Genomic DNA, 20758 nt, shown 5'->3' with positions numbered 1-20758 from the left:
CTTTGCCACAGGTCTTGGCTTGGCCATTCCCCTGGGCCTGGGAAGGGTTCCTCCTCCCTCATGCAAAGCGGCCATTGCGACCTCATTGGTCGGCGTGATGTCCCCATCGTCGTAGCTGCGGGGCCGCCAGCAGGCAGGTCCAGGGCCAGGCGCCAGCACCATTGGCCTCGGATGGATCTGAACTTCGGTAGCACCAAAAGTCGTGTAGCTCGGCTGTTCCTCTTGACCCTCCAGACTCTCCAGGGACTTTCCCCGAGCGCCTCGAATCTGCAAAATCAAAACGATTTGAGCAAAATGCAAATGTAAATTTAGTTTCTCTTGACATTCGGGATTGCCGGCTATAAAAGGTCAGAGGTTAACAGGCAAGGCGAACAGAAAGAGGAAAGGCGTGACCGTACCTTGATGGGCACAAACTCGGGATAGCTGCAGATTTGGGCGGTGGTGACGAACTGGTGCCTCTGCATGTTGAAATTGCCCATGTGCTCGCCCTGCAGGATTCGGTCGCCCCAGTTGGGCCCTGGCGTGCCGCCGGGCGGGAGCAGCTGCAACTGTTGGAACTGCTGTAAGGAGGGCGCCATGCGGTGGAAAGTATGGAACGAGGAGGACGTTAAACACTCATGCTGCGAGTAGTCAGTGCCCATGGTCGTGATCAACACATCCTGAATGAGAGAGGGGAACACAAATGGTCAGCATGGCAAAAGAAAAGTTAATAACGTGTGTGTCTGTGCACCTAACGCCTTTTCCATAATCTTAGGGCTGAGCGTCTCAGTCGATTATTTCAGTAAGACTGAAGTAATTAAGAATAATCAAAAGTTTTTAATTAATTTTGGAACCAAAATTTTATTAAAAATAAAATTTTTTAGTTTATTTTTAAATTTAACTTCTCGTTTCTAGTCTAATGGCAACATTTTGCCAAACGTTGCTTTAAATTATTAAACTAGCCAGCACAAGATTTTGAGAAAATTTAGTCTCACTCAGCTTAAGCCACAATAAATTACAATATTTGTGCTCATATTCATTATATTTTTAAAAATTATTAAAAGTTCAGAAAAAAAACAGTAGATTGACTGAAACGCTTAGCCTTAGTTTATTTCCTTTGATTTGATGAATATGATAATTTCAAAAAAGGCATCTTGGTACTGAAATAAAGTTAAATGTGTTCAAGAAAGAGGGACAGAGGTGCTAAGGTCAGGTCCATGCATTTCCTAGCAGCTTATGTAGGAATTCTTCTAAAGCATTCGTACATTAAGAAATGGGGTCCATATTATATCGGGGTCGGGGGTGCCGTGGCCATGCTACATTTTTCTCCAGTTAGCACAGCAAGGCACAGATAACAAGCGTTCTTAATCAGGGACGTAATGATTTTGAATTCTGCCAAATTGATTTCAGTTGGCAAAATCCAACGTGATCAGATGAATATGAAGTGAATGAAAAGCAAATCAACGAAATAATCGGCAGCACTTTTTAATTTCTGTGCTTTCTTGAGCGAATTTCCTTCGCATTCCCTTCGGGTGAAATAATGAAAGCTGCTTGCTCAGGTGATGGATGGATTTTTTGTATGTTTGTGTGAGATGAGATATGTGCAAATGAGTGATGCGTACTCTGAGAATCCTTGAGCTCGGGCTCACCTGGTGCGGGTAGCCAGGCAGAGGTCTTTTGCCCGCCTGGATATCTTTGACCCTTTTGATGGCCAACAGAATTTTCTTCTGGTGGCCCAGTTTGACGATGCCTGTGTCCTCCAAGTCTTCCCACGCCAGTTGGGCCGCCTGTTCCACGGTTTTGTAGCCCTGCTGGGCCAGGCCGTGGCCATATTCCTCCAAACGCAAGATCCGCAGCCACTCTTCCAGTGAGCCCTGCAAGTTGAGAAGATTTAGAAAACAACGTCAATATTGAAAAAAGTAAATTGTTATTTTTTTTTCAAAATTTTAAAATTGTAGTTCATTTTTTTTTTTTTTACAAAAAAGTCTGTTTCAAAATTCATTTTTTTTTTATTCATTCCAATTCAAGAAAAATATAAAAATAATATAAGTAAAGTTTGTTCTAAAATCTACGTTGGCACTGATTGAAAAGTAATTTTAAAGTTAAATAAACCAACCAATGTTAAAAAGCTTCGTAATAAAATGATGCTAAATCATTAATTAATTTAGCACCTAGTCTCAAATTAAAAAAAGTTCTTTTTTTACGGAAGTAAAAATTTCCTGTAGAATTGCGTTTCAGTTACAATCACACAATTCACCAAGATCTATTGTCAGATTGAATTTTAGAGCAAATTAAAACAAAAAGACTTTTCCACCAAGTCTAGTCAAGATAAATCCTCAAGACGTGTGCGTTGTAAAACGCCAACTTGTCGCATGTATTAAAAATAAAGCCTCAACGCGACGGGGTGGTCTCTCAAGTGAAATAACATCAAAACGCAAAAAACAATGTGCCCGAGGCGATTGAATGCTCGGAACTGGTTTTAAACACGAGAGCACGCATTAAATGTTTTTCAAAATAAAACGAGTGAATTAATTTTACCGGAATGAAATCTGGCAGGCCGTCGGGAATGTTGAGCTGCGCGATTTCTGACTTGAGCTTCTTCCGGTGGTTTGGCTTCTTGATTCCGATTGCAGTCAAGTCCTGCGAAATTTTATCACGATTAGGCTCAGGTTACTTTTGTCGCCGAGAGGTGCTGTGACGGGTGAAAAGAAGTGAAAAATTAAACTCACCACTGGAGTCATTCTGGCGACCATCGCCATGTCATAGCCGGCGTTGGCGAACAACGGAAAGTATTCCTCAAAATGCAAATCCATCAACCAAGCGTGCATTGCATCCTGGTCCTAAAAATTCAAATTTTGTTATAAGATGATAAGAAATATTAAGGAATATTTGAAAGTATATAATTTCATGTGACATGCTAAATTTCAGATTGGACAAAATTCGGTGTGGTAAAAATGTAAAATGCAAAACATTATTTTCCTGTCTTCTCGCAAAATAAATAATATAAATTCAGTTTCACGCATTTTAATTCATCTTAATCATCATCACATCATCAAAAGTGTCAACTCACCGAGCATTGGGATGTTAAATTTGATGTTAAACATAATTAATTTTTCACTAAGATGTAAATAGTGCGCACAATTTATAATGATTAGGAAAAAACTAATTATATAATTACAATGAATTACAAAGAGTTTCAAAAAAAGCTTTAATTTAAATAAAATACCTTGACAAATACAATACAAACAAATTATTAAACATTTGCTAAAAAATAATACATTAAAAATAATATTAAGTATCAAAAGTTATTAAATCAAAGAAATTAATAAAAAAAAGCTTAAAAATTAAGATTGCTACTTTTATTTAATTAAGTATGTATGTTATCATAAAAAAGTTCTCAGACAATGAGCTGAAGATGAAATAACAAAAAATAAAAAAGCTAATTTTTAGATTAAAAATAGAGCAAATCAATAAAAACCCAACTTTATTATGAACCGTGGAATAAAAGAGAAAATTAAATTCCTTTTACAAGCTGCAAAGGTTTGGAATTTTATTAATCTCGTGCCAAAAACATCGCCCTGTTCTATTGATTTCCATAAACCAGATTCTCCGAAAGCAATAACGCTTTCGCAAGAACGCCCGCGGCACCGCCAGCGCAAGGAGCAATTTACTCGAATTTTATTTCAAAAGCGCCACCGTCTTTTCTTCAGACGACGGCGCTACTCATTTTACTTTTTTTTTTCAAATATACTCTCACTCGATCGCATCCTCTTTGCAGCGCAAAGTTCAAGGGCGGTCGACGAAAATGATATTCGCGCGTGTATATTTTCATGATTCATGCCTGGGAGGATCGAGTTTTATTTTTGTTGTAAACCCGCTGCTATTAATATTTATGCAATAGAAACGGCAGAGATTTATTTCCTCAGCAATGCCTCAGCACGCGGCATTGTTGTCCCTCGATATATAATTACGTCACAGAGATGCGAAATTTACAGCTCCAGAGACGATTACTGCGCACCTTTAATTTGTGTACCGATTTTCCAAGCAAGTAATTGGCGGCTTCCGAGATTGATTTATGAGAGACGATTAAAAAATGGCAGAGATATTATGCAAAATGAATATAAATATTGTGTTTTATCTTCATTAATTAAATTAAAATAAATACCCAAAATTTGAATTTTTTTCATATTGATAATTAGACAGACAAATCACCCAAAAAATTAACCAGCTCCATATTTCTATGGATAATATTTACTCTAAAAAACAAGACAAAAAAAATTTTGTAGCAAAAATTAAATAAATTCATCTCATTTGTGAATATTTTCAACCTACAAATTATTAAGAAAAATATCAAAAATCAACTTAGTTTATTGTTATAATTCAAAATTTGCACTTACTGGAACGCCCTGCTTAAGGAGTCTTTCAACCCTGGCGGCGGCGGTGGCGTGATCGCTTCCGATGGACGACGAGGAGAGGGAACATCTTGGACTGTCCAGCATTGAGGACCTGGTGGCGTTTGTTGGGCAGGGCAAGTATCCTGAGGCGCGTCCACTGTCCAAGCTGGCCGTGCTGTGGCGACATCCGCCGCTGCTCGAACCAGACCCTGAAGATCCGGGACTATCTCTTCCAGGACTCTGAGGATAAAATAGAAAAATTAGCGGAAATTGTTTTATAAAAAGCTAAGGCAAACTAAAGCATTTAAAAAAATGTATATATAATATGACTTAAAACTTATTTCTAAATTGTTTTAAGATCATTATATTTTAATTTCTGTGTTTTTTATGTATTAATGAATTTTTTTACAATATTTAAATAATTACTTGTACAATGCAATGATTGAGAAGACGAAGTAGAAAATATCGATCCTTTGCGGAAAGCACATTAATTAGCAATGCAGTCAAACAAATTAAATTAACATTTAAATATTATATATTTCAATTATATTATAAAAAGATTACACGGGTTATGTTTGTTTTAATATTGAGTTTTCAACAAAAATGAGTTTTTAAATCAAATAATTAAAATTAATGTAATACAATGCTTATAAATCATTAAAAATAAAAATGCGTAACGCAAAAATTTTAATTAAAAATTTTTAAGTTTTTTTTAATACTTTTTATAAAAACTTTATTGATACATTTCTAATATTCAACACATTTTTCTATCTTTTTATTCAAGGCAGGTACGCCAGGTACAAAAGTGAGGGGGTCCGTACGCGAACACCCTTTTCCTCTCCAAATGCGCTTATCTATGACGGATCTATTGCGCTTTTAAAATGTGTAAAACATAGCGCGGCCGGAAAAGGACAATAATACACCAGGGGGGAGAATTAAAATTCACGCCGTGCGGTTTGAACAATTATGCACGAGAGGCGGTTAATTGCCACTTTTATTTCATCCACGGAGATGCGCGGGCACGCAGGCCGTATAAAGTTTTGGCCCGAGAAGAAAGACTCGCGCGTTGTTTGTTTGTTTTTATTTTATTATTCGAGGGAAGCACGTGCTAATACGCAAGTTTTCGCCGCCGCGTTAAAAATTATTACCAGCGCGATGATTTTAGTTATTTTCTCTGCAACGCTATTTTTCAGGGGTTGCGCGAAATGACCGCGTTGTAAAAATTAACTACCGGCGCAATTTCCGCACCTGCTGAACGGCGGGGAAACGCAGAGGAATGTGCTGGAGTGAAAAAAAAGATTAAAATTGTGCGTATTTACCTGAGTCATGTCGATGCCCTGGTCCTCTTGCTGGTGGAAGAAGGACGCTTTGGCCGCCGTGTGCGCCGACAACTGCGTGAATTGCTGAAAGCAGAATGAAAATATGAGCCTGAAAAATCTTGAAAGCGCAGCAAAGCGAGCGAGTGACATTAAACACCGAACCCCCCATTCAAAGCAAGGGAAATCGAAACACGACACTTTCATCCTCAAGTTATTTTTCAGTGTTTGACGCCAACGCGAGGAAAAAATGACCAATTATGCAATGAGGAATAATTTTTCTTAACATTATTTGAATTTAAATTTAAAAATACTGTTGTGCTTTGAAAAAAAAAAAATCGCTTTAGATTTTGTCTTAAAAGTGCATCAATTTTTACAATTTTCTTGCTTCATACATCTCCATAAGAAGAGAACATCAAATCAATTTCAAAATAAAAACTGCAATAATCACAAGTTTATTGAAGAAAATACTTGTCTGTTACGTAATTTCTAGAACAGGGAGATTAAAAAAAGTATAAATTATTTTCCAAATGAATAATAACGTTTCAACAATTAAAAATGAAATTTCCTTGTTGACTGATTTTTATTCCGTTCAACTTTACTAGAATGAAATCAGGGACAACAATCAAATCAAGTTTGTTTTGCTGGATTGAATTGAGAAAGAATTGATTAGATTTGCATTCGCATGTCATTCATATTGACTTCTTACTTTAAAAAGAAGTCTCAGAAAATGTTTTCATTAATTATTATAGTAATAGGAAATGATTGATGTAATTTATGCAACCTGCAGAACAGAATATCTCAATTCCTCAAGCTTAAATTTAATTTACTGAGTTTGATCAGGAAGCATGATTTTTGCTATTTGATAGAACAATGCAATCAGATTGATAATCTAGAGAGCAAAATTAAAAATTAGAAAGAATTGAAAAAATTAAGCATTTTTGCGTAATTATCTTTATAATAACCATGAAATTTAGAGTACTTGAATTTAAGTTGTAAATTTTGTGCTAAATTTTGTTTCCTGGTTAAAATCCCAATACGATTTTCTCAGAAATTGGACTTTTACAAGCAATAAGGAAAATTAATATAGATTTAAACAAATCCTAATAATCACTAATGCACCAATAAATCAAAATTAATTTGACCCTTTTTTATAATGCAATAAAACAAAGAATGGCTCTCAAGCCATAAACATTTTCGAACAAAAAATAAATCCTTCCAGGAAGGATGGCCGGTAAAAACTGCACAACATCTCGTATTTTAATCCTTTCGTAGCCCAAGGAAAATTTTCCGCCGGCGCCGAGAGAAGAGCAAGCGCAGCTGTGAGGTAAAAACTGACCTGGGGGCCTGGAAAAGTGAAGGCCGGATAGTTGAACTGGGCGCCCGGCGACTTTCCCTGGATGCCGGCGAACGCAGGGTCTCCTGGTCCCGAGTGCGGCTCTTCTGCAAAGAAAAGGGCCTGGTTAGTGGCAGGTGGTCACTCCTCGGCAGGTCAGCGTGCCAGACGCGGCGGCCGGGGTGGCGCTACCACCACCTACACGCCAAATTAATGCAAGGTTGTCCGAGCAGCAATGAAAACGCGGCGAGGCGGAGAGAGAAGATTTCTTCTTCTTCTTCGCGATCAAGGACGAACGCGAGTGAGTTTTGCGCGGAATAATTTATCGCGGTTCGATTTTCGTGCGAGTGGGCTCTTTTAACGGTGCCAACCTTCTGCATTTGGTGATCGCCGATTAATTTTATTTTCTAGAGTGGGACCTTTAATTTGTCTTCAATTTATGGTTTTTCTTTTTTTTTTAAGGAGATAATACCTTTTTAAAGTTATTCCTTTTAAGGACTCTTAATAGGCACAGTCAAATCAGGTAATTACAACAATGGTGATTAAAATTTCTAATTGTCTTCCAACAATCGCCAAAGCTGTTTCTATTGTCGTGAGGACTTAATTCGAGTATGTTAATAAGGAGTCCTTAATGTATGAAAAACTGATCGCAAATAAAACATAAAAGTTAGTCTTTTGAAAATTTATTTTTCAATACAAAATCCAACTTTATGGGAGTGTTTTAGTTGAAGAAATACCAAATTAATACAATTTGAGAGCCAATGTTTCAAATTTAAAAACATTAGAATTACTTTTTACTCGGCAGTCTGCGTATTGAAGTTATTGAACGAATTAAGTTATTACATTGCATGCAATAATCTGTTACTTAATTTTTGAGGTTTTTGAAGTACATCATCGTACACATTAAATAATCTTTTTTATTGATATTGAATTGTTTGAGAGACTATATACTTTTTATGAATATTTTATTTATAATTATATTAGAAATTAAATTGAAATACCTAATTACTAATTATGTCATCGCAGATGATGTAGAAGGCAGCTTTATAACTTTCATTCTCATGATATAATTATTGGTTATAAATTATATATACAATTATAATCATGCAGCTCTACAAAATTTGGTTGTGGAAATTTCATTAAAATTTCTAGTTTTATGAAAACATTGCAAGAAAAACTAAAAATTAGATAAATAAAAAACAATAATATTTAAATAGCCAAAATTGAAAAACAAGTGTTTTAATAAATCTTTAAAAATTATAATTATATCTAAATTGAATATATTTTATAAAGAAACATATACATTATAACATTATGAGTTTTACGATTCTTTTAAACTAATATCAGTAAAAGAAGGAACCTGCCATGGTTTTGGTGCAAATTGAATATAGACAAGCTTATTTCCCGAAGGCACGTGACCAATTTGTTTACCTCATTACTATTTTAGGTTAGTAGTGCGGCTGCGGCGGCATCAACCGAGAAATGCTTCGGAGGCCTGGAAATTTCCCCGGCACCTTTTATTTTCTTCCCTTTTGTCTTGTCAAACTCGCACGCCCACGAAAGGGCGCACGCACTCGGTTGGTTTCCAAGACGAAAACAAATTGCTTCTCCACGCAAGAGAAAGAAAACAAATATTTGACTCAGGAAATTAGGCAACGAAGCAATTTGAACGTCAAATATACCACCCTATTTGAAATCTCACCGCAGCAAAAACGATTCGTGCGCGAAAAAAAAATAAAGGTAAAAATAGTAGCAAATGAGCCGAAAAGCTGCTTGTTCTGTTTTTTTTTCTTCTTGGGTTGTTGCCCGAGCTGACTTTTCCGTCAGGGCTTCTTTCGGCAAAGCGATTATCAGACTTTCACGCACCCCTTCATCCCCAGGTTACGAAAACGCGTGTGCGTTTCTGTCTCTGGTCTGTAATAACTTGATCCTATTAATTTGCCGCACGCCGGGAATCACAAATTACAAATCGGTCGACCAGAGTCAGGTGTGGCAGTGGAACTGGAATTACACCCGCTGAGCTCATTTGTCTCCACGTTAAATGGAAACACGAGAATAGATAGACCCGTATTACTTTTTTCCGTCAACTAAATGCTCGAGCATGAAGCAACTCTCAAGTTTGAATCGGACAAAAATTAGAAGATTTATACCGTATTTCTTAATCAGTTAAGTAAACTTAAGCTTTGAAAAAAGCAAGTAAACATTTTATAGTTAAATATAAAATATATTATTTAGTCAAACGGGCCAAAATTAAGGGCAAAAAAGTCTCAAAGAGATTCATTGTGACCCTTTTTCAGTTTAATTCATCGATTTATTTTTATTTTAATTGAGAATAAATATCCTCAAGAAGATTTTTTTTTAAATTTTTTTGTTTACATCAGTAAATATTTTATAGTAAATCTTATTTAAAATCAAATGTTTTCCCAAAATTATTAAGAATCATAATCAAATCAAAAAATTTAATTTGAAACCAGGTTTCAGAAACCTAGCAAAAACAAATGTTGTTATGCAAAAAGAGAAATTGAAAAAAAAAGCTGAAAATGATTTGAATAATATCGTTTCGCAAAAAAATCCGCATTTTTTTGGTCCGAAACAGCATAAATGTGCACGCGTTTGTTTGAAGATAGGGGGTGCTGCGTGCGTAATTAATGGAGGCAACCCCAATGGATCCGGCGCAGTATCCGCTGGGCACTAAAATGCAAATTTATTTAAACAAAGCAACAAACGGGCCAGAGGGCAGTAAAATTTGTGTAGCGTCGCGCATTAAAAGAGCCATCCGTAGTGCCGGGCCATAGATTTTTAGAACGGTGCAGCAGATAAGGCCGGCGAATCACCGACGATTTTGAAAAAGTAAACGCAGCACCGAAAAACATACAAACGCGTCGGGAGATCTATTTTAGATTACATTCAGTCGCAGAGAGTCGGAGGCGGGGAAAGATGCTGGGATTGTTTTCGAAACGCACCTTGCATTCATTTTATTTTAATTCGTTACCTCGTAAACTGGGGTCCGGGGGCGGCAGAAAGCAGCCATCCTCGCTGCTGCTGTAGCCCGCCGAGCCAAAACTGCTCCCGGAATGGCGGTAGACTTCAGGTACGGACGGCGGGGCCACCTTTTTCACCTGGGCCGGCTGCTTGTTCGGCGGCCGACTCATTCCGCCCACTGAAAAACAAGAGAAAAATTTGCATTTTTAAAAACCGCTACGCATGACAGAGAGAAAATTCGTGAATTTATTACGCAAAAAAGTGGTCTCGGCAGAAAAAAAAAAGAGGGAGATTGTATTTAGTTAAAATTGAGCAAGAGCGCATAAATTAGAACAGGGTTTAGATTAAATTTAAAAATCTTTTTCGTCACCAACATAATTATTTTTTACAATTCCTTTTTGCCTTTTTAAAATTAAATAATATATATCTAATTTTCTTTTAAAGAGGTTCACCGAGTAGTGCATTTTAAATTTGCGGCGGGTTTTAACAGGCATTAAAATAAAATGTATGTATGTCCCGGCGAAAAATTATTGCCCGGCGCGCGAGGAGAGAATTTTTTTGTAAATGGCTCATCGCGCCAAAACTCAGTGAACCTTTTGGGGCAACTCCCACTTCGGCCACGTTCAGCCAATCAGGAAGAGCCGAGCAAGTGGTAGTGCTTGGCAGGCCGCTGGCAGCGCTGCGGGCGCTGCGGCGACCCTGGCCGGCCGGTCAAATAACAATATGGCGACGCGTTTATCTGAAATCGAGTTTTCGACGACAATTTCGGCTGTGTCGGCGGCTAAGCAGACCGTTCGGCCAATATGAAGACGTCTGACGTCGGCCAGAAATTCTTTCCGCGAGTCGTGCTCTCCGCAACGCGTATTAATCTTAGGTAAGCGTGTTCTTTTCGTGTGATATGGGGTGCTTGGAACGAGTGTTACTGATTTTCAATGAATGTTGGGACGGGGAGGCGGTATGGCCAAGGGCCAAGATTTTTTTATTTAGAATTTAAATTGTATAAATATTTATTTCTTGATTTTGTTGGTTGAAACGAGATTAAAAATTTTTTTTATCAGCAGGTAACCGAAAAATGGCCAGAGCGAGAGACTCTCCGAAGTCTCCGACACTGACGGACTGCTCGTAACGAGCTCGGGAAATTTCTTCCCTTCCTTGGGACAAGATCAATCTGGGACGCAACCTTATTTTTGACGCAGTTTGCAGTGAGCTGCTTTTGATTTGCATAGGAGGTGAGCTAACTTAGGATTATTGAAAAATTGGGCGAAAAATATTATTCAAAAATTTGTCTTCTTTTTATTTTTGAAAATCAAGCATTATGAAGTTATGTATTTATAATATTAGATATTTTTTCCTTTATCTAAAACTTCATTGCCATTTGCAGTTCTCCAGTGCAGCGCTTGGAAATGGACCGACAGACACAACCTTGAAAAATCAGCCTGATGTTGAAATCTGCGACACCACCTCAGCCTCCTTGACCAGCTGATGTGCAAAGAGAGGAGAACACCATCAGCTGTCAATGTGCACATCAAGATTAGAACTATAATTTGGGGGCTTTTGTTTCTGTAGGATCATGCATAGCACACAGGGTTATTGTGTACAAATCGTAATTGTAAATAATTTTATTGCATACGAGCCTTGATGAATAAATATTGTTTATAATAACATTAATTTATTTACATAATGTGACTGTATATTATACTGAATATAAATTCCCCATTTTATGGAAAAATTTGTTCTTATTTTCAAAAATTTTATATATTATGTGTCGCCAAAACACACATGACTTTAGATTATGTCATTTCAGTAGACCTCCGAAAGATGTTTCTGCTTATTTTCTTTTTCTTTTTTTTTATGACTTGAGCACAATAAACGTAAATAAAAATTATATTTTTAGTGTAATAAACAATGCAGGTGAGATTTCAATATCATTTTTATAAATAACAAGTAAATTCAAAATACACAAGATTCTCTTGGAGATGCATGAACTCCAACTAGAAAAGAAACTCATACAAAAAAACAATATTACATCAAGGCTCGTATGCAATAAAATTATTTACAATTACGATTTGTACACAATAACCCTGTGTGCTATGCATGATCCTACAGAAACAAAAGCCCCCAAATTATAGTTCTAATCTTGATGTGCACATTGACAGCTGATGGTGTTCTCCTCTCTTTGCACATCAGCTGGTCAAGGAGGCTGAGGTGGTGTCGCAGATTTCAACATCAGGCTGATTTTTCAAGGTTGTGTCTGTCGGTCCATTTCCAAGCGCTGCACTGGAGAACTGCAAATGGCAATGAAGTTTTAGATAAAGGAAAAAATATCTAATATTATAAATACATAACTTCATAATGCTTGATTTTCAAAAATAAAAAGAAGACAAATTTTTGAATAATATTTTTCGCCCAATTTTTCAATAATCCTAAGTTAGCTCACCTCCTATGCAAATCAAAAGCAGCTCACTGCAAACTGCGTCAAAAATAAGGTTGCGTCCCAGATTGATCTTGTCCCAAGGAAGGGAAGAAATTTCCCGAGCTCGTTACGAGCAGTCCGTCAGTGTCGGAGACTTCGGAGAGTCTCTCGCTCTGGCCATTTTTCGGTTACCTGCTGATAAAAAAAATTTTTAATCTCGTTTCAACCAACAAAATCAAGAAATAAATATTTATACAATTTAAATTCTAAATAAAAAAATCTTGGCCCTTGGCCATACCGCCTCCCCGTCCCAACATTCATTGAAAATCAGTAACACTCGTTCCAAGCACCCCATATCACACGAAAAGAACACGCTTACCTAAGATTAATACGCGTTGCGGAGAGCACGACTCGCGGAAAGAATTTCTGGCCGACGTCAGACGTCTTCATATTGGCCGAACGGTCTGCTTAGCCGCCGACACAGCCGAAATTGTCGTCGAAAACTCGATTTCAGATAAACGCGTCGCCATATTGTTATTTGACCGGCCGGCCAGGGTCGCCGCAGCGCCCGCAGCGCTGCCAGCGGCCTGCCAAGCACTACCACTTGCTCGGCTCTTCCTGATTGGCTGAACGTGGCCGAAGTGGGAGTTGCCCCAAAAGGTTCACTGAGTTTTGGCGCGATGAGCCATTTACAAAAAAATTCTCTCCTCGCGCGCCGGGCAATAATTTTTCGCCGGGACATACATACATTTTATTTTAATGCCTGTTAAAACCCGCCGCAAATTTAAAATGCACTACTCGGCGAACCTCTTTAAAGAGCAGTGTTTTTTTTAATAAATGAAAAAGGTTTTAATTATAATTTTTGTTTTTATTTACAGAACAATATTCTAGTTTGAAATAAAATTTGTATTTAATATATAAAGCTTGGGTGGAAGATGTTGATAATGATTTGCACTTGAATTTGTTTTAAGAGGCCTAAAATTGTCAATAAAAAGAGTTAATCTGAGACTAATTCAATGCAAATTCACAGATTCCATTATATCTGATGTACTTTTTAAAATTGAAATAAGAAAAATGCGCTTTTTATATTGAATACCAAAAGAAACTTTTAATTCAGTCTAAATAAAACCAGTAGCACACTTAAAAATTTATTAAAAAAAAAAATCACAAATATATTATGCTATATACTGTATATTTAAGCTTAAACTAGACATCTATTTTCTGGCCAACAGGTAAAAAAATAATATACTATGCTTTCCTAGCCTAATCAGGTCACAATTTCCTGCAAAAGCTATTTTCTTCTCACTTTTTCATCATTTCAGAGTCTTTGTAATTTTCTTTTTCTCATCATCCGGAGGCGAGAAGAAGTGCCGGGAATCAAGAAAAATTGCTTCTCATTTCCCTGATAAAACAAAGGAGAGAGATGATGAATCACGGCAGGGTGCAATCAATATTATGCATCTCTCGTGTGTGTGCAGCACGTGTTCATATTTATAAAATCTCTCCTGCGGGGCGTGTTTTGTTTTTGCCCTCCGTTCCGGCGCGGATGAAGATTAATAATAAGAGCATCGCAGGAAAAAGTTTGCACTGGGGTTCATTTTTCCGTTTTTTCTGCTCCTCCTCTCTCATGCGAGCTTTTGCTCTTTTTGAATTTACAACGCAAAGAGGAAAAGCATTTTTCATTCTTTTTCTTTCTCATCAGCCCCTGCTGCTTTCGCCGGTAAAAAAACGCACTTGACAAGTTTAAATTATACATGGCGACGGAGGGAAGTGTATTGACTGATGTCGCGTGCGAAATTGGCGAGGTGACGAGACTTTTTTAATGAGAATGGATAAAAAACGGCTGTGACGAACGCAAAAATAAAATTGAATTCAAAGGCTCGGGTCAGTGAATCGAAAACGGCAAGAGTGAAAAAGCGGCAGGGGGAGGAGCAGCCGACCGAATTAAATTTTCACCCTTTATGCCGCAGAGCAAATATGAAAAAATTGCCGCGGGCTGTATTTGGAAGAGGGAAAAACCAAAACAAACTTGGTTTGGTTTTTCGAGAAAGGGAAACGGGGAAGGAGGAGCATTATTTTCTCCCCTTTAATTGCGAACATTGTCACTGCAACCCTTTGTTATTTTGAGGAAAAAAAATTTCTGAAATCAGATCCGCAGCAGAATTAGGCGGAGTGTTTGATTTCACGGGCCGATAAAGTGTCCCGCAGCCGCACAAAAGGCAGTAATTCACGCAGATTGCTTTGGGGAAAAAAATCGGGAGAGTATCAAATTTCAAATAATGGGACAGATTTGGGATTTACTCACTCTTAAAATTTGAGCAAAACTTTGTAAGAAAAAGATCATTATATTTTTATATACACAATTTAAAAAGGTAAGCTGTAATTTTATTTTAATAAAATGTCAAGAAATTTATTTTAAAACATTATTTTTTGTTTTATTTTTTTAAAGTTATTATAGATTAAATATTTGTATTCGCAAAATATTTTTAAACTAGCTAGAAAATTTTAACTGTACACAAAATTAGGCATTGAATTTGTATTTGTATTTGCAAAATATTACTTTAACTTTATCATTATCAGCAATGGTGATTTACCTTCATGACGGTTGTTTTAAATTATTATTTTAGATTAATTTCATGATGTTATATTGTTATTTATCCAGAAATGCAAGAAATTTCTTAATCGTTAATAATATGTTCGATTTTATTTCTTATAAGAATTTTTCAAGCATTAGAAAAGAAGCCAAATTGCTCCACACACAAAAAGTAGGGCAACGTCCTCTAGAGCCAGATTGCTCCAAGCAGGAAACGTTTGTCGCGCCAGAGGCGAGAAGAGGAGCTTTTCTATATGCATTCGGCGCGAAAATAATGACAACAAAACACCTTCGGGCGACTCACTCTTGTTGGCACTCTGTATTGTTGCGAAAGAGATCAAAAGACAACAGCCGCGCGTTTTGTGATTCAAGTCTCGCTGACCGGCAGCCGAGCGGAGATTTTTGTCTTCAAAACGAATCTCTCGGTTGGACCAAAATGAAATCAGGCGGTTGGGACAGGAATTTTTATGAGCACCACGGATCTATTTTTGAGGGAAAAAGCGAGAGAAAGGTGTCAACCTCGGGGCTGCGGCATAATCATCAAAAGTAATCGGCACTCTGATGGACTGCGACTCTGGGGAGAGAACACGGGCGAGGGAGGACTCGGGAAACACTCAACTTTACAAGCCGACAACGAGGTGAAGTAGAGAGGTATAAAGATAGGAATTTTGAATTCCATTTTTTTATGAATAAAAAAATAATCTATTATTCAAATGTTGTGATTGCTACCAACATTTCTATCGTAAAACTTGATTCAAAATTGACTTCTCTGTTTTCTTTATCAACGCAGTTTTTAGTTCCACTATAGGATTTATATGCGCAAGCCATTAACAAATGCAAAAAATCTCAAAGATTAATTAACTTAAAAAGCTGAAAAATTTCAAACATTTAAAATCGGAAAACGATTTTTTTCTTTTCTCAATAAATTTGATTTTTTTTTCACAAAAATAAAGCCTGTAATGTATTTTTTTAATAAATTCAATTCATACAACGGCTAAAAGCATTTTAAAATTTAGATATGGGAGCTTGAAATGGCCAAAATCACGTCATCATTATAGCAGAATAAATGGATAATGTCAAATGACTAAATTTTTTACTGAAAATTTTTGCATTAAGATAAGGCGCTTGAATTATAAAAAAATTGCTTTTCGTGATCGCAAGCTCCATTCTGCGATCTTGTCCAATACTACAATGAAACTTATTGCTAATGAATTGAGAATCTTATTAAAATGAAATGGGTACAAAGAAAAGCTTGCAATAGATTTTTTTGTTGAAATATAGATTGTAATATATTAATGAATTTATCACTTCGCTTATTATAAGTAATAATTTTTTTGTTTTAAAGAACAAAGAGAGGAATTATTGAGATTTTTTGACAATTAATTAAAATTCAAAAAATAATATTAAATAAAAAAAATAATAAAATATTAAAATTCTCCCATTTGCTATTAAAAGGATTATTTAACAATTTTATATATAAAAATGTATAAAACAAACGTAATTAAAATTTCAGTTTAATAGATTAAACTGTTTTTGAGTCTCTCTAACACATGTTCTCTGTCAAGTTTTCGGACTGGGGGGGATGCGTCCCTCTATTTCTCGTAAAGAGATGCACATTCATTTGGGGCAGCGCGTGTGCACCTTGATGGCGCGGCGGCCGAGAGCTGCTGCGTGTGTGTCTGTTTATTTAATCACATCAGCCAGAAAGCTGGGCCGTAAAACATGACGAGCCGAAGAGAACCCCGGGAGCAAATGGAAACGGACGAGTCCCTGCCCGCACCAAGTTGGTTTCGCTGCTCCCGTTTGTTTTGCCGGTGCGCTATTAAATAAATTATCAACGCTTTGAACTGGAAGCTGCATTTGCAAGTCGAGGCCTAACTCGATTTCCAGCAGGAGAGCCGAAATCAAATTACAGCCGGGCCAAGTTTGCGCTGTTAATGGTCTATAAACACGCCGGGCTGTTATTTTTTATTCACCAGCCGGCGAAACTTCTCTCCATTTTTCAGCGCGCCGACTGTAATTTTGGTCCCTGCTGGGCTTGCATAATTTTTCTTTCTTTCTTTCCTTGCTGGGCGAGGTTTTGTGTAATTCTTGCCCGGGACAACACAAAGTGCAGCACAATAGATCATTGAAACAATTAGAAAACGAGGCGACTCGGAACATAAAGGGTGTAAAAAATATGAGCCCAGGTCCCACTAGGCATGTTGTTTTAATCTCTTTAATGTCGGAAATTTGTATTCTTCTTTCTCCCTTCGGTTCTCTTCCTTTTTTTTCCAACAAGAGAAAAGAGGTAAAAAAAGAAAGAAAACATTATTCATATCAGAGAAGACGCTCCGTGGGGTGAAGTTGCGCCTCCAGAGAGACAAAGGAACAAAGGTGTGTAAGCGAACAAACTCTTTCTCTTTTTGAGAATCGTATAATTTCGTGCGTTTGTCTCTCTACCTGACAATGGCAATTTCGGTACACTGGTGTCTAATAAGGGAAATTTTATTAGCCTTTGTCTCATTTGTTCTCGCAAGGGGATTGAATAATATTCAATTGACTATGGCACAAAAAATTAAATGGAAAGTATTAATTTAAGAAATGTTCTAGCAACAATTTAAAAGACTTTTCCACCGGCCTAATTTTAATTAAAATCTCGAGAGATTATAATCAAATATTAATGAGTCCGCACAAAAAACCTTTTGACGCGGTGAGTACACATAAATATGCAATAAATTGAAACCACGGTAATTAATGAATCAGTGTCACATCAAAGGAAAACAAACAAACAAATTTCTCCCCTGTGTAAAATGATAAATAGTTTCTGGCGAATCATTATTCAAGTGTCACGTCGACAAACATTGGATAAAATAATTACTCCGGCAGCTGCTGCAAATTTTCAGATTTTCTATAACTTTTAAATTTGCGGTTGATTTCCTTCTCGGTTTCCAGATGCATTTACTTTTTTTTGTCATTCAGTCCGTAGGCGGTGAACACGGCGAGAGGAGAGAAGGGCGTGTGCGGCATTTATAATCAGACGTCTATTGTGTGCGGGCGCGCGAGTGCAACAGTTTATGTTCTCTGGCAGGAGAATAAGAAAGAGAGAACGTTTCTTTCGGGTAACAAGGGTGCCAAGATATGGCCATTTGAGTTATTATTATATGTGGTAGGTTTTCCAGCAGCAAGGTGTGAGAAGCGAGATTTATTGAAAAAAGAAAAAGAGCTGCTGCCGTGGGGACGACCGTGCGCGAGGCAGACACACAAGAGGGGATAATTTATTGGGAAAGCTAATGGCTTTTAAGTGCACGTTGCATTTTCGAATGCGAGCAGGGGAGGCTGGGTTTTCTTTGAAATGAACACCAACAGAAAAAATTTGAAGTGGTGTGGGGTAAAAAAAAGTGACTTTTAACCGAAAAAAAGGAGCTTCATTGTGGTTTTGAGAGGCTGTTATTAGATCCGTAAACACATAAATCAGTTTGGATTTGAATTTTTTATTCTTTTCAAATTGTTGAGAAGGGACTGTTTTTGAGAAGGGACTGTTTATTATTATGGTTTATCCGGGTTTATCCATATCAGTTTTCACATTGATTTTTAGACTTCATAAAATTTCATTTAATATAAGAATTAAAAATCCCAAATTCATTCCATGAAATTACAAAATGTGTCATTCTTTTTCAAAATTATTTTATTATGAAGACCAATTTTTTTTTCGAATTTTATGAAGAAAATCAATAATTGACTTTTATGTATAAAAAAATGCATTCATGTTTTTTTAAAGAACATAGTTTTACTTTTTTTCATGATTTCACAATAATTCCTATAAAATTCAATCAAAAATATTTTGTTTTCAAGAAATAATCTTTATTGTTTCATCTTATAGGAAATAATTTTTTAGAGCAAATAAAATATTATGTAAAATATATTGAATTTTAATAAATTTTCATATAATTCGAAACGTGATTAATTGTAAACTTTTTTAATATTATCAAATTTTACCTCATGACTTTTTCAACTAAAATTTAATGCAAAAAGTTTCAGTCTTTTCCCCAGAAAGAAAGGACTTTTCAACAGTTTAATTATAAAGTCGACAACGTTCTGTGGAATATTTTACAAATTTTATGTCACTTTTGCACAGCGAGACATCTAAAAATAATCCCTGGCTCTTGTGATGTTTCTCCTCTTTCATCTCTTCTTCTCCGAGAGCCAAATGGCCCATACCGCACCACCTTACTTTTATATAACCGCGTCTAGTCTCCTTTCTCTCTAACACTTTTTTCAACATTTAAAGTTTTATCAGCACAAAAGCAAGCAGGCCGTGAATGAAGAGCATCAGGTGTATAGTTCGTAAGGCAAATGAGCGCGCGAATTTGATCTTGCTCGAGATCCTATTTTTAGCGCCACTACTTCCTCCCGAGCAAAAAATTAAACAAGTCGGCACAAAAAAGAACGAGAAAGAAAAACTGCTCTGAGAGCCAAGCAGAAGCATCTGCTGGCAGCTTGTTTTTATCATTATCGTCTCAAGACGCTCTCGAAACAATGAGCCTTGTCGCAGAAAGACTCGTACAATACATGGTCTGTTGTATAAAATAATGGCAGACCTTTATCTCCCCGCTTATAAAATGCTATAACCTTGCAATCAGTGCTTTGCAATCTGATTTTATCGCGCTATGGAAACACATACGTGAATTAAAAAATGATTTCCAGGAATTGGGGCAAAGTAAAAGATTTAAAGCTACTAATTTATAATATACAATTTAATAAAACCTACTTTATATTTTTATCACGATAATATAAAATTAGATTCAATTTATTAAGTTTTATTAAGTTATTTAAACTATTTTTTTATTTAATTTTATGTAGATTTTAAACCATAAAAGTGTAATTTTTATTATATTATTTTCGTTTTTTAGTTTAGTTTATAATGGCAAAACAATAAATTAATTAACATCATAACCTCCAAGAGTGTGAGCATCTTATGCAAGGATTGAAAAATCTGTAGTACTTTATAAAGCGAGCCTTGATTAATGGGTTCATTTAATAGATTAGATCCATAATTGTTATAGTAATTTTATTAAAAATGAAAATGACGACTGAATATTTGAAATATTTACTTGCATATAAGACAGATTTAAAAACAATAAAAAAATTGAGGAAATAATATAAATAAAAGTAATGAAAGAAGCAAAAGAAAAATTAAATAAGCTATCATTTAATTTATATTTCCCAAACAAGTTAAAATAATTTAATATACAAAAAAATTGTTTTGGAGAGAAATAGGCACACAGTAGCGAACCACTCAAAACCGCCGAGTATTTACCAAAGGGCCAAAAATGCCAGTCTATTTGCCGCTCAGTAAACTACCGGAAAATTTCAAATTAGTTTATCATGCTCTATACACAATTTAGGTAAATTATTTGACGCACACGATTTTAACACAGAAAAGAGGGAGTTCCTTAAATTTACTCCACCCTAATTATTCAAAACTTGTTTTAATTGCTTCTTCTCTTTCCTCTTACAATTAATTTGAGTTTGTATTTTTTTTCTCTTAAAAGTAAAAATGTTGCAAATTTTACGGACCAAAAACTAGCATTTTTCGTCTCTTAGACCAAGAAGCAAATCCAAACAGGATATGTTTTTGTTGTTAAAAAACTTTTTCAAAGTTCTCCTTTCCCCTGGGGTTTGTGACTCCATACTTTGCAAAAGCTTTGCCGCAAGCAGAATCAGAAGTTACACACGACCATGACTCTAAAATTCGTTTTTCGC

At 36.2% G+C, this 20758-nt stretch overlaps 1 protein-coding gene and 2 long non-coding RNA genes across 16 annotated transcripts in view; 1 reads left to right on the top strand and 2 right to left on the bottom strand.

Annotated features, from left to right (window-relative positions):
• Positions 1-20758, bottom strand: part of LOC132193311 (caskin-2) — a 158160-nt gene that overhangs the window by 2979 nt on the left and 134423 nt on the right. For 8 of the 12 annotated variants that reach the window (XM_059613909.1, XM_059613904.1, XM_059613905.1 and 5 more), the window contains 9 exons: positions 10018-10185; positions 7029-7132; positions 5693-5776; positions 4377-4613; positions 2709-2819; positions 2518-2619; positions 1602-1853; positions 399-659; positions 1-267 (listed from right to left, as the gene is read on the bottom strand). In XM_059613909.1, the coding sequence (XP_059469892.1) occupies positions 1-267; positions 399-659; positions 1602-1853; positions 2518-2619; positions 2709-2819; positions 4377-4613; positions 5693-5776; positions 7029-7132; positions 10018-10177 (1578 nt within the window). In that variant the 5' untranslated portion in view covers positions 10178-10185. The remainder of the gene's footprint in view (positions 268-398; positions 660-1601; positions 1854-2517; positions 2620-2708; positions 2820-4376; positions 4614-5692; positions 5777-7028; positions 7133-10017; positions 10186-20758) is intronic. The other 4 variants (XM_059613901.1, XM_059613900.1, XM_059613902.1 and 1 more) reach the window with 4 other exon arrangements.
• Positions 10539-11716, top strand: LOC132193313 (uncharacterized). 2 transcript variants are annotated; one of them, XR_009441442.1, is made up of 3 exons: positions 10539-10881; positions 11066-11236; positions 11389-11716. It is a non-coding gene; the product is annotated as an uncharacterized LOC132193313 (long non-coding RNA). The 2 variants fall into 2 exon arrangements; XR_009441441.1 differs by having other exon boundaries at positions 10545-10881; positions 11069-11236.
• LOC132193314 (uncharacterized) lies at positions 11165-14633 on the bottom strand. 2 transcript variants are annotated; one of them, XR_009441444.1, is made up of 3 exons: positions 12800-14633; positions 12445-12615; positions 11165-12292 (listed from the first exon to the last, which is right to left on the bottom strand). It is a non-coding gene; the product is annotated as an uncharacterized LOC132193314 (long non-coding RNA). The 2 variants fall into 2 exon arrangements; XR_009441443.1 differs by having other exon boundaries at positions 12445-12612; positions 12800-14631.

The sequence above is a fragment of the Neocloeon triangulifer genome, unplaced genomic scaffold (genome assembly GCF_031216515.1).
Source record: "Neocloeon triangulifer isolate White Clay Creek 2 clone unplaced genomic scaffold, ASM3121651v1 ptg000004l, whole genome shotgun sequence".
NCBI classification, from domain to species: Eukaryota; Metazoa; Arthropoda; class Insecta; order Ephemeroptera; family Baetidae; genus Neocloeon; species Neocloeon triangulifer.
This window is presented reverse-complemented; position numbering and strand designations above follow the sequence as displayed.